This window comes from Protopterus annectens, chromosome 13.part0 (genome assembly GCF_019279795.1).
Source record: "Protopterus annectens isolate FY-2018-M chromosome 13.part0, PAN1.0, whole genome shotgun sequence".
NCBI classification, from domain to species: domain Eukaryota; kingdom Metazoa; phylum Chordata; order Ceratodontiformes; family Protopteridae; genus Protopterus; species Protopterus annectens.
In genome coordinates, this window is record NC_056747.1 from 644577372 (window position 1) to 644591980 (window position 14609).

A 14609-nucleotide genomic window follows, 5' to 3' on the forward strand; every position below is an offset into this window, starting at 1 on the left:
CCTTTGGGCTAGGGTATTAGGGCTAAAATAATGTACCCAATCTATGTTTAGATAGTTGAAGTCTCCCAGTATGATGGTATTTTGTGATACATTCATATCCTCCAATGTCTTCAGGAAGGCTGAGTTGGGTTCCTGAGATTGGGAGGGTGGTCTGTAACATGCTACCAGTTGTATAGCAGTTTTGCCTAGGGTTAGTTGCACCTGTATGGTCTCTGATACTTCATGTGTTGCTACTAACCTGGAGGTGTGGGTGTCCTTGATGAATATGGACACTCCCCCTCCCTTTGAGGTTCGGCCCGGGTTTTGGGGCCGAAAAGCATGATACGAGGTATAGCCTGGTAGCACTGGGGTGCTCTCAGGAGCCTTGAACCAGGTTTCAGTTACTGTACAGACGTCGATGTTCTCCATGCTGAGGAGTGCATTGAGTGCCTGCATCTTGAGATTTAGACTTCTGGCATTGAGCAGCATTACCCTTAGTTTTTTTCCATTTTTGTTTTCTCAGGAGGTGGGTTTGTCTTTTGAGCCTTGCCTAAAAAAGGCACTATGGGGGTGGCAAGAGCCTTAGACAATATCCAGAAGCCCAGTGGTGACAGTTTTAGCCATCCCCTGCGAAGCAGCGTGGCTTGTCCAACATGTCATCCCAGGCAGACAGACATTGGATCCCCTTTGAATGACACCAGTACTTGAGCCAATTATTAAAGCTGATCATCTTGTCTTTGTATTGTGGCATCATTCTTGGTGAGGGCAAGATGCTGCTCAGGGTCAGGGTCATACCAGCCTGGGCTACATAATCGGAGAGCTCCTCTATGTCTCTTTTCATGTAGTCCAGGGAGATACGTCTCAGGTCATTCACGCCAGCATGGACAATGATGGAGTCATATTTGTACTTGCTTTGGAGTGACTTGAGTGCGTGTGTTATGTGGCGGATCCTAGCTCCCGATAGGCAGCTCATAGTCACCCTCTCCTTGTTCAGCCTGGTCAGCGGGACATCAGTGTGTCTGACTATAGAGTCACCTATTACTAGTGTATCAGGCATGGTGTTTGGCCTTAAGGGCTGTGATTGGTTGACACACTGATTTATTGAAGTATGTGTTGCATGTGTTTTGTTTTGAGGTGGTGGATTTTTGGTTGTCTGCTTTGGGAGCCTCTGTTGTTTTGGTACGTTTTTTATTAGAGCCTCCAAGTATGTCTTTGTGTTTTTATGTGTTTGGTTTGCAGTTGTGGTAGGTCTATGTGGGACTGGGATTGTTGTGTGTGTGGTTACCATCTCCTCCTGTCTGGTCATGCCAGCCCTGAGTTGAGAGAGTTCAGCCTCCAGTTTGGCTATATAGTTGCATCTCTCACATGTATTTGTGTTTGTTGGGAGGAGGAGAGGGTTGTCTGTGTACATGAGACAATTGTAGCATTGTCTCAAGATACCCAGATTTATCAGCTGAACTGGAGAGGACGCCAGTAATCTACCACTCGACATGCTAGAACAGTATAAGGGAGTGCTGTGCCTTTAAGGGAAGTGGATATACACAGGGGTGGTAGGTAGATGTAGTGCTTTACTTAGTACGAGAGTGCTTACTTGGTAGAGAAGTACTGAGAACAAGTGCTAGGCTTATAATATAGTGAGTAGTCTGATTATACTAAGAGTAGAGCTTCCTTAAGGGAAAATTTGAAGAGCAGACTTGGCGGAGCCAGAAGAAGTTTAACCTTGTTTAACCGGCGCTGCACTATGCGCACAACTGCGCAAAAACGCCCAGAGGTGGATTTTAAACAGGGAACTACAAAAGAGCTAGAAATGGTCCAAAACAACCAATTACTACAGCTTTTGTGCTGAGGTCACTTCCTACAGGGACAGGTAGGCTGCTCAAGGCTCCCCACTCCCACTGGTGAGCAAAGAAACTTCCTTCTATCCAAGTAAGGTAATGGACAACACAGGAACTACACCACAGCCCAGAATACAGCAATGCCTGTAAACTGGTCTAAACTAGTCGAGGAGAGGCAGGAAAACAAGGATTTTTTTTTTTTGTTTTTTTGATAGAAACACACAGAAAATGCAGAAACAGTGATAAATCAGTTACACAGGCTAGCTTCAGTGGGCAGCCTCAACAGTTAAATTAAAACAAACAAACAAACAAACAAACTTTCAATCACATTCGACTAAAAAGTAACTTTAAGTGCAGATTTTAAAATAATGCAGCAAACAGCTAAAAAACAGTTTACGCTTGTTCAGGGTAAGCTACAGAAGCTATTCCAAGTTAAAAAAAGCAAATATACTTAAATCCAGAAAGTAGTCGCTTTTCTGAGTTCTCTCTAGCTAGGACCACTCTGCAGGACCACGAGGAGCTTGTCTGAGCAGTATAGCCAGAAAAAAACGTTCAGAGGCGGATTTTAAACAGGGAGCTACAAAAGAGCTAGAAATGGTCCAAAACAACCAATTACTACAGCTCTTGTGCTGAGGTCACTTCCTACAGGGACAGGTAGGCTGCTCAAGGCTCCCCACTCCCACTGGTGAGCAAAGAAACTTCCTTCTATCCAAGTAAAGTAATGGACAACACAGGAACTACACCACAGCCCAGAATACAGCAATGCCTGTAAACTGGTCTAAACTAGTCGAGGAGAGGTGGGAAAACAAGGATTATTTTTTTGTTTTTTTGGTTTTTTGATAGAAACACACAGAAAATGCAGAAACAGTGATAAATCAGTTACACAGGCTAGCACACTTTAGTGGGCAGCCTCAACAGTTAAATTAAACAAACAAACAAACTTTTGATCAAATTTGACTAAAAAGTAACTTTAAGTGCAGATTTTAAAATAATGCAGCAAACAACAGTTTAAGCTTGTTCAGGGTAAGCTACAGAAGCTATTCCAAGTGAAAAAAAAGCAAAGATACTTAAATCCAGAAAGTAGTCGCTTTTCTGAGTTCTCTGTAGCTAGGACCACTCTGCAGGACCACGAGGAGCTTGTCTGAGCAGTATAGCCAGAAAAAAACGCCCAGAGGTGGATTTTAAACAGGGAACTACAAAAGAGCTAGAAATGGTCCAAAACAACCAATTACTACAGCTCTTGTGCTGATGTCACTTCCTACAGGGACAGGTAGGCTGCTCAAGGCTCCCCACTCCCACTGGTGAGCAAAGAAACTTCCTTCTATCCAAGTAAAGTAATGGACAACACAGGAACTACACCACAGCCCAGAATAAAGCAATGCCTGTAAACTGATCTAAACTAGTCGAGGAGAGGCGGGAAAACAAGGATTATTTTTTTGTTTTTTTGATAGAAACACACAGAAAATGCAGAAACAGTGATAAATCAGTTACACAGGCTAGCACACTTTAGTGGGCAGCCTCAACAGTTAAATTAAACAAACAAACAAACTTTCGATCAAATTTGACTAAAAAGTAACTTTAAGTGCAGATTTTAAAATAATGCAGCAAACAGCTAAAAAAACAGTTTAAGCTTGTTCAGGGTAAGCTACAGAAGCTATTCCAAGTGAAAAAAAGCAAAGATACTTAAATCCAGAAAGTAGTCTCTTTTCTGAGTTCTCTGTAGCTAGGACCACTCTGCAGGACCATGAGGAGCTTGTCTGAGCAGTCTAAGAAGTCTGATCAAAATTCATACCACTTTCTTGTGAAATAATATTTCCTAGTATTTCACACAACCCTAAGTAAACATGTATATGCTGCTTTAGAATTCACAATATTTAAATAATGTAACATAAATTAGTGTTTACCATTTATATTTAATTGTACTGTATTGTTTAGACTCATTGTATGCATGTATGTATATATGTAGAACCTGTCATATTGTAAGACCACAAAATGTTGTTGTTATGTTTGATTGTGTTGTTTTTTTTTCTACTGGGGATTTTCTCCCTAGACTTACACTGAAATGAGTTATGCTGAGTCAGAATTCCCCAGCTAGCAAATTAAACTAAAATAAATAAATACTACACCGTATGCTAAATGTAAATGTATCTGCTTTCTGTAAAGTGGGATAATAACATCTTATTTTCTATAGGTGGTGTTTTTTCACTCTGTATTCAAGTATTCCACTAGTTTTACTTGCTGTGTTCTGAATCTACTTGATTACTTTTAGGTCATTTGTTATGACCTTCATAGCTCCTTTTTGTTGCTAGTTCCCTTTCAACTTCAGTGAATCAAATTCATTTGAGATATATACTTTCACATGAACTAGGAATTCCTAAATCAGACAAATTCAACCACAATGTTTCAGAAATTGTACTCTGTTGTTCTGAAGTCTAAAAATAAATAAATAAAACAAATAAATAAATAAATGCAGATACACAACTTTTGTCTAAAACAAAGTATTCTCTGGTTTTCTGTTTTTTTTTTTCCCAACTGAAAGCTTGGAAGTATGAAGTGGTCATAATCAGTAGTAAGCGCTACTTTTATATGATGGTGTGGGGGTGAGCGTTTTCTCTTTACATAAAACTTTCGGGGGATCCTGTTGCTACTGTATATAGTCATTCTGAAATGTTCACAGATTGCCACCAGATTCATTTTATCTGACATATTTTAAGTAATGTGTTCAGTCTTGTTACGCCTCTTAGCATTTCTGCTGCTGTCTTATTTTGTAATTTACATGTTAACTTCATTATTTCTGGAATTCTTTATATTTAAACTATATGTGTATCTATCTCTCTGTTTATCTGTCTGTCTACCTACCTATTATTTTCTTTGCCTGCCACCATTACAGAAGGTTATAATGTATGATGGAGATGCATATTGCTGAAAACTGTACGATGTTCAATGCAGATGAATTTAATGGCAGGCTTGTAGAACAGAGGGCTGGGTCAGGATCTTGTTGTCATGCAGCTATTTCCATAATAAAGGCATGTATAATTAACTGATGACAATACAAGAAGTAATGAAAATAGGTGTTTATGCACAAAACCCATTTTTTTAATTTACTAACTTGTGTTAAGGGCTATTTGAGGTTTATTATTTGGATAGTTATTATAGCATACTTCATGCATTACGTAAACTAGTATTATTGCTTTTGTCCTTCTGTTTACGAACAGGCCTGACTTCCTCCATTATATCAAAAGCAGACAAACACAAACACTGATCAGGTGTTTACATGCACACACACACACACACACATATATATACTACTATATACATACTAATACACATGTGTGAATGTATGTCGATATATATATATATATATATATATATATATATATATATATATATATATAATTGCATTTGTTTACAAAGAAATTCCAACTGACATGGAACCCCTTTTCAGCAGAGGCATAGGAAGAAAAGCTACAGGGTTACAGTAGTACAAAAAACAGAATCATAAAAACAGAAACATAAAGTAATACATGAAACAGAATTATAAAACTAGTGCATAAATCTGTGTCACTTGTTGATGGTAACTTGTACATTTTGATTGTATTTACCTACTGAGGGGAAGTAAAGAATATAAAGGTGAAACTCGTTTCTAAAGAAGGCTAGTAACATTGTAAGCATGAGTGTTATAGAGTGCATTTAAATTGAGTATAGTTAATGCCAGTATAATTAGAGTTAATGAATATAGGAATAGTTACTGGTTTAATTATTTGCAGAAGATTATTATTATTATTAATTTCTTTACAAAGGAGATTCTTTTCATTATCCCATCAGGCTTTCCTATTGCCAGGACAGGTACATCTATCTATCTATCTATCTATCTATCTATCTATCTATCTATCTATCTATCTATCTATCTATCTATCTATCTATGTGTGTCCTTTAGATGCCAGGACTTGAAACACAGTCCCATATATTGCATGAATGCAAGTGCTCTGTAACTTGTATCACAGGTACCTAAGTTTGAGAAAAAGTACCAGCAAATGCAACATGCTTAAAATGTTTTTCTATGGGTGATCCCCCTTGCACCTCCATATGGGGTAAGGATCCCATCACCCAAACTTTATTATTCTCAGTCTAAGACTATCAAACCAAAAAGAGAAAGAGTGTTCATTGAATTCTGTCTTGCCCTGTCTCGGGGAAGTTACAAAATTGGATGGACTGCTAAGTAGGCCCATAAGCAACTGTATCTCACTCATATGTATGTTAGTAAAAGACAAGACGTAAAACTGATAAACTTGAGTTTTTATGCTTCAGCAACTGAGGGTGTTCCAGGCATCTGACTGTTCTCAAAACACACACACACTCACACAGACACAGCACAAGCACAATATTTATCATTTTTATTTAATTGTTAACTAGGTAAATCACTTGTAAGAATGTGCTGTGTAGAATCTTCAGCATGTGCCATAATGACTGAGCATTTATTTCATGTACATTGGTAAGCATGGCCAGCATTGATCCCAGTGTACCATAGCTCCGCCCATTTATAGTTGATCACACCTCTTCCTATTGGCCCCACCCATTCAGCTGTCTCCTGCAGCCCCCCCTTTGATTTCAAGTCACCACCACCATTGATTCCAGCAACATATTTCTGTGTGATTCCTACCCAAAGCAAGAAGACAAACCAACAAAGAAGTATTTATATAAACATTTTAAGTGTGTCTGTGTATACACGCGTGATGAATCTCTTCTTGGTGGACATCCTACTGTGGTCATCTGTACAGTGTTTTTTTCATCTGCCATTCTTACCCTGATCTATATATTTCTCCCTCCATTTCTATATCCCCAAACATTCCATCCTGATGTTTTCTTGATCTTCTTGTATTACAAAAGGACTGCTTCATCCTATTAGTAATTTATTTTGACAGACACAGTGGCCTGTTACTCTTTAGATATTTATTACATTTAGGCAGTCCATTATTTCACTCTGCTTCCAAACCCTGCAGCAGCACAGTTGCCCACAAGGTATTTGAGGAAGTACTCAGACAGTTAATTCATGTATTAAAATGGACACTACTAAAATCTTCAACTCCATCCCTGATAAGGTCTTTCTCCAGCCTACTCAGTCTATTGTCAAAGCTCATTCTTTCCATACCTTGGAATGGTGGTTTCATATATTTTTGGATACTTTCTAGCTAGCCTAGTATTACATGCTTTCTTAAAAGGAGCAATACTAGGAGAACTATATATTCCCAAACTCCATCTTAGGTCCCATAAGCTTAATATAAAGTGCTATATAACTGCTGATTGCCTAGATTTAGTATATATTCTAATGCAGCAAATGATTTTATTATATCCTTAGGCTACATTGCCAATATAATGTTCAAAACTTAGCCTGTCATCAGCCTATATACCGAGGTTCTTGAAGACTCCTACTTTTTTGGCAGCGGCATTACCTAATATATAATCATTTTAACATTAGCTAAAATGCACATGTTTTATTTTGCTAGTATTGATTTTCATGTTTTCTTCAGCCTAGATGTACAGTTTTGTCAAACAGTGTTGTAAATCCAGTTGGTCTTACACGTTACAGATATACATGCTTAGTTTTAAATCATTGGCATAAAGACAAAATAATATACTAGGTGGAATGTTGATATCATGAGATATACATACACAACATATTCAATAATATCACATACAAATATGCATCCATATAAATACACACACACACACACACACACACACACACATGTTTTACACTCTATGTTCATATCAGATGGAAATTACATCTTTAGCTATAAACCTTACATATTATTTCTACATTTCATAGAAAAGGGTCACAAGTTCACATATCTTTTCATGACACTGGGAAACACATATACTGCAGACCCAGTCACATTTTTTAAAGTTTAGCTGCAGGTCTATATTAAAACATTGAAATTTCATTATTTTGAATGTTCTAACATTGACCTCTATTCAGCGAACGCTGACAACATCGAACATTCAGAACAGCAAATTTTTTCCTAGGGAAAAAAAATTGCTGTTCCAGAACACATATACACAACACAAGCACACCAAACAAACAGCAATCCACACACATACACCCAAAATCTTGCAGCTAACTCTACACTAAGCTGTACAAACACCACTAACTATCCACTTACCTTAACCCAAACTCTAACCCTAAAGTCCATCACTATCGCACACTCACCTCACCCGCGCCCTAATCCTAACTCAACTAACCCTCACATCCACACAATCGCACACATACCTCCCTTGCGCCCTAACCCTAACTCACCTAACCCATGCCCAATCGCACACTTACCTGAACCTGACCCATAACTTTCCACCACAGCGCTGAAAATAGTGAAACAACAGAAATGGACAACCAAATTCTTTCCCTAGGAAAAAAATCAGTTATCTGTTGTTTCATTATATTCAGCATTCACTGAATAGGGGTCGATGTTAGAACGTTCGAAATAATGAAATTTCAATGTTGTAATATAGACCCGTTTAGCTGCTGCAGGTTTTACAAAACTTTAGTGCAATTCACATGCTTATTACATTCTGACTCCAAAACTGTGGCTAATTTATTCTAAAATATCAGAGCATTTTCTGACTTACTGGAGTTTCACTTCCATAGATGATAATTTCCAGAACAGAGTTTGCTTCATAACAGTCAATGTCAGAAAGGTCAAACAATGATGAATGTACAGGTCCATATGCCCATTCTGTGAATTTTCTAGACAAGTGTTGGCAACAGGGATCTTTGATCTCTCTTCTTATAATATACTTAAAAATCTAAGAAAAACAAATTAAAACATCACATGAAAACATTATCTCTTGTCATAAGCAAGACATGCTATAATTACCACCATGCATGGAATCATACAGAAATACAAGTCTGTGGAATGCAGCATTCTAGTAAAAGATGTAAAGTAGAATATTGTGAGTCTGTCTTGTATTAGTATCCACACCTAATTTCATTGAAGGTTGACTTCCAAGACTGAGTGGAAATAATAAATTAAGAGTATGATTAACTTAAGGCATTCATTACAAGTCTGCTAACTTTAAGTTTTAGCAATGAAATTACAACATCCATAAATTCTACCTGTGCTGATCCAAGTGCATGAAGAAAAACATGTGAAGTAATGCATTGCTGTCACAGTAAAAGACTTCAATAAGCTAGTCACACATCCAACATGATTATGTCATTTCTGATAATGTTTATAGACTTTAGAAATGCAACATGGTGTGAAAATTATTAGGCATGAACATGTTTATTTGCTGTTGAGGTGCTTACCCTGTAGTGAAAAATATAATTCACAGTTTGAAATTATTTTGTTTCTAAGTAAAGTCTCCATTAAGGTTCTTCAGCTGCATAACTCATTTGAAACCCTAACAGTAGACTATTCTTTCAAGGGAAAGCTGGTCCAACCACACCTGTCAAGAATTCTCTCACTACAAAACAATTTAAGCAAAAAAAAACTGTTAGCTACAGATATAGAAATGTGATGTGTTCCTCTCTGTGTGTAGAATAACCAGGATACCAGAATGTAACACTTCTACACATCATAGGGAAAGAAACCTTAAAGGAACTTAATGCTTTTACCATTCAAAGAAATTAAAAATGGAAACTGTACAATTTATCCATCATTTGCTCTTTACAAAGCTTATGGAAAAGTATTAATATTTAGATTTCTGAACTTTAGAATAGTGCCAGAGACTATAAATTTGATGAGTTGCATAATTCACAAATAAGAGTCAGAAAACTCTGTGGTATAAGAAATGACCATACAAGGAATACGTTTTTAGGAAAATCAGATGTTATCTTTTCAAAAGTTGTGGGCATGTTTAGAATAAGTTAAATTATAATTACTCAGCTATGGAGTTAAATGAAAAATAGAAGTGAATAAGAAAAACTAAACATTAAAAACTAAAGTAAATGAAGACAAAGTAAAAAAAAAAACTAATGCCCAATAACAGAAATGGCAATGAAAACCAGAGCCATGCAAGTACACAGAATGCATGGTGCAATTTAAATCCAAGCCTTATTTACTATGAGTAACAAGAAATATGAGAGGAAAATATCTTGTATATAATCAGTTTTGTAGAAACAATGGTTAAATCAATATGCTATGGTAAAATTACTGTAGTAAAATCAATCTGCAAGTAAAAAAATAAGAACATTTCAAAGAGTATGCATGCTATTTAGAAAAGTATAATAAAACAATTGCATGCAGTGTTAAAATTAACATAGTGGCTCTGTGAATACAGAGATTAGAAAAGGTATGGAAACAAGATAATCACCTAGACTGGCAAATGAAGGTCAAGATAATACACAAATCAATGAATGCAAATTAGGCATACGTGCTGATTTTAATAGTTTGTCAGCAAATGTTTTAAAGCATCAAAACTAAAAGCTACTGAAAGTAAAAGAGTACGCATATTGCTGAAATTAAACACAGTGTAAAGCTACTTTGTCAGAAGCTAAAACTGAGAGCATAACTTCCTTCAGACAGTAGCACTGGATCAGGAAGTTAATTTGCTTAATATCTGTTTTATTTAACTTGTGAAAAATAAGGTACAGTGAAGGATATTCACAGCATGTAAACATAGTACAAATGTGTAGACCAAATAATCTATTTTGCATTAGTATGATGATTTATTTACAGTAGTGTGTAAATTGTCATGAGGAGTCACATTAAAAGGAGTTCAGTATTAATAATGCAGGCTCCAAGAAAAAGTCCAGTAGTCTCCCTGTCACGGACTCACCAATAAGTGCACTACCACCTCTGGTTGATAAAGGAAATTTATTCCACTGAAACAAGAATCACAAATAATAAAAACACACAAAGGTTTAGCGTTTTCACCCACAAACACAGTAGGCTTCTTCAGAACATTATTCACTGACCTTATCTCGCCTTATATTTCAAGTTTGGTGCCAATAGTCAACGGATACAAAGCTAGCAAACATGTATCCATTTGAAACATTCATAACTTTTAAAGCTATACCTACGTAATAGTCAATGTTTTCAAAATTGCTTGTGTATGTCATATCCATTAAAAGCATTTCAAAATTGTATAAAAGACATGTTGACTTTAAATAAATAATGACTTGTATATGTTCCTGTACACTCTGAAAAAATAATAATGTATAATTCTATACACTAAAAATGGGTACTAAAACAAGTACCATAAGGAAACCAATAAAAAAAAAAAATCAATAAAAATCATTAAGAATGACATGAACTGTTGCAGCTGACTACTATACATAACACTATATGACAATCTCATGAATAACAGTCTAATGAATAACAACTAAAGGGTTTTAAATATATATATATATATATATATATATATATATATATATATATATATATATATATGTAAAAATATTACATTGTATATATCCAATGCCTATCTGAAAAACTTGATTCATATAATTACTGTACCTTAAATACCAAATTCACTTCTTGTTTTACTAAATTAAAATGCTGTATTTAAAATACTATAAATGCAATAACTATAATAATATATATAATATATAATGAATTAATAACTATTTAATAAATAATTTTATAAATTATGGTTGATAAAAATTACAGTTGATAAAAATATGTGGTTTCAATTGAACAACTTAATATGTTATGACCAAGCTATATCTAATTAATTTTATATATCATACACATTATTTCATCTTTGGGGTATTATTTCCTCTCTATAAAATTATTTCATCTCTAATATGGGTTTACATGAAATATGATCATTAAGGCCTGGTGAGATAGTTGCGTCTAAATATATTTGCCACCAAACCTCCTTAAAACTCAATAAGGTTTTGTAGTCACTCCCTCTGGGGTCTATTTTAATTGTTTCTAAGATGGCAAATTTAAAATTGTGTGTATCCCCCATCTTTTCAATATGTCTATATAGTGCATTAGTGGGGTCCTTCCTCCTAATGTTATACGAATGATCAATATATTCGATTTCTGAAACACCTCTCTGTCTTACCTATATAATAGCTTGCACATTTACAACACTTAGCCAGGTATATAAGCATTTTTGTTTTACAGTTTCCATGTTTGAATTTCACTAACGTCTTACGTCCATTCTGAATAATTATCTGTTCCTTTTCTAATATGTACATGCATTGATTGCATGTTCCACATTTAGTGGTGTGTGTACAGTTTACTTTCTTTAAACCCTTCACTCCTACTGATTGTTGTACTAACAAGCTTTTTATATTCCTTCCCATTTATAAACAAAATTTTTTTTTTACCCATTATTTCCAGTAGGGTGGAATCTCCTAAAATCAAATACCAAAATTTGTTTGGTATATTTACTACATTCTCTGCCACTAGACTGTACTGTAAAATAAAAGATCTCTGATGGAAAATTGTCTCTTTATCATGGTTGGTCCTAACATTTTTAATCTGGTTACTCTTAAATCCAAATCCTAATAAAGGTTTATACTTTGTACCCCATTCTTGAATAACATATTGTCCAATATTTAGCATCATTTTCAAATGATACCCTCTCTCTTGAAATAATTCAGTGATAAATTTAATTTCTTCTACCATCTTATTAACATCTGAAGTCATACGGCAGCATGTATACATTGCCCTTTGAATATGTTGTGTTTCATATTTACTGGATGACAACTACTGTATTCCAAGTAATCATTGGAAAATGTGTTTTTTCTATATATTCTGGACTTAAAACTACCTTCCTTGTTGTATATGTAAGTGTCCAGATAAGCTATACCTTCAGTATTATGGGAGTGTGTGAATTTGAGATATTCACTACTAAGATTAAGAAATTGTATAAATGCATCTAATTTTTCCTTACTATCATCCCATAATATGTAAATGTCATCTAGAAATCTTGAATAATACTTGATACTCTTAAAGAACATACTAGGAAATAAAATGAAGTCCTCCCAGTCTAGCATGACCAAACTGGCAAATATGGGAGTACAAGCTGCTCCCATAGCTACCCCCCTGGTCTGCCTAAAGTACTCACCCTCAAAATAGATGAAATTATTATCAAGCACAATAGACATTAGTTCCATAATGAGACATGTCTCTTCCCAACTGAAATCGGTGTGCTTGGTAATGCTGTTACAAAAAGCCTCTAATCCTGCTTGTTTCGGAATGCATGAAAAAAGGTCGATAACGTCAGTGGCAACAAAAATCAATCCTTCCTTCCATGCTTCTGTCTGGTAGGTACTGAGAAACTCACATGAATCTTTCACCAAATGTGATATCCTACTGTATGCATGTTTTAATCTTGTATCTATAAGTTTTCCCATAGGGAATGTTTTTGATTTACTGCCTGAATTGATGGGCCAAAATAGGGGGTCTTTTGTGTCTTTATGTATTTTTGGTATGCCCACTAGAGTGGCTAATCTAGGATGTTTAACTCTAAGGTAATTATAAATTACTACGTTACGTTTCGTGTTTATAAAAAGTCCAGTAGCTCACGAGCATAATTAAAGCAAATGGATAATTTAGATATCATTAAGAAAGAGAGCGAGCCAAAATAATCAATAAATAGAATGATCACTGTTACAAACAGAATGAGACTTGCATTTTGTTGTTGTACGATAGGGCATTATCCATTAATTATGATTAAGAAGGCAATATCAACTATGCAAACTGATAAGTTCTACTCATTATTAGAAATAAGCCAAGATCTCTGGCAGATAAAGATGAGGAAATATCCATATTGTATACATTTAGTATGCTTTTAGGAAGCCAACATTTCTTGAGACTTTCATTTGGTATCTCATTAGCACCAAAGATATTTAAAAAAAAAAGCTTGTTGCACAAGCCGGTGAAGGCTTAGACAGTGTTGCAAGCATAGTTATGACATTTTAGCTTGGGCACAGACACAGGAAGAACATGATAAGAAACTGGTATGGTCACTGAGCAGAGAGGCATGATATTATTTTAAGTTATACAGAACCAAGACTAAAAAAGAATGACAAATCTAACGTATACGGGTTACATTCTAAGGTCAAAAGGTCTGAAGCTGATCTCACAAAAGCCAGAACAATAGTGCAAATTCTAAATCTAAAATGATAACCATGCCTTAATAAGATTTGTTTGAGTTTTGGGAATAAAGCAGTATCATGGAAATTTTATACCTAATATTTCAGAGATAACCATGCCTCATAGAAAGTTGTTGAGCAATTATGTAGCAAAATAATGGAATTATGAATAGGAATAGTTATGTAAAATGCTCAAGAATATAGTAGAAGAAACACATTTTGAAATGTAATATAAATAACTCAGTTGCATTGCAAATAGATGCACGTCAGAATGGTATAGGAGCTATGAAATTACAAATGAGCTAACCAGTTACTTATGGGTCAACAGCATTTACAGAAACAAAAAAGAGATAGAGAAAGAATTATTATCAAAATGTATGAGTATAAAAAATTCCATAATATATTTATGGGAAAGATATACAAGTAGAAGCAGCCCATAAACATTTGCAGTGCATACTTATATTGTCTTTGTACAAGAGACCATTAAGATTGCAAATGATTCTGTTTAGTCTGAGGATGTATGGCTAACAGTAAAATACAGACTAGGTGAGGAACTCTAGTTAGCAGATTTGTTGAGTAAAGTGTATTTACCTGGGCAGATTGAACTGATATCAGAAGAAGAAATAGTGCTTCTGTTGATAATGTAGCAGTTACCAATGACAAAACACAAAGTAAGAGAATTTCACATATTTACTGACACTGACTTCATAAGTTCATAGGTGTGTACTAGGCTAATGACCACAATG

At 35.3% G+C, this 14609-nt stretch overlaps 1 protein-coding gene across 1 annotated transcript in view; it reads right to left on the reverse strand.

The window, feature by feature from the left end:
• Nucleotides 1-14609, reverse strand: part of TRPV1 (transient receptor potential cation channel subfamily V member 1) — a 636007-nt gene that overhangs the window by 315080 nt on the left and 306318 nt on the right. The window contains exon 7 of the mRNA XM_044054872.1: nt 8436-8612. Within this exon, the coding sequence (XP_043910807.1) occupies nt 8436-8612 (177 nt within the window). The remainder of the gene's footprint in view (nt 1-8435; nt 8613-14609) is intronic.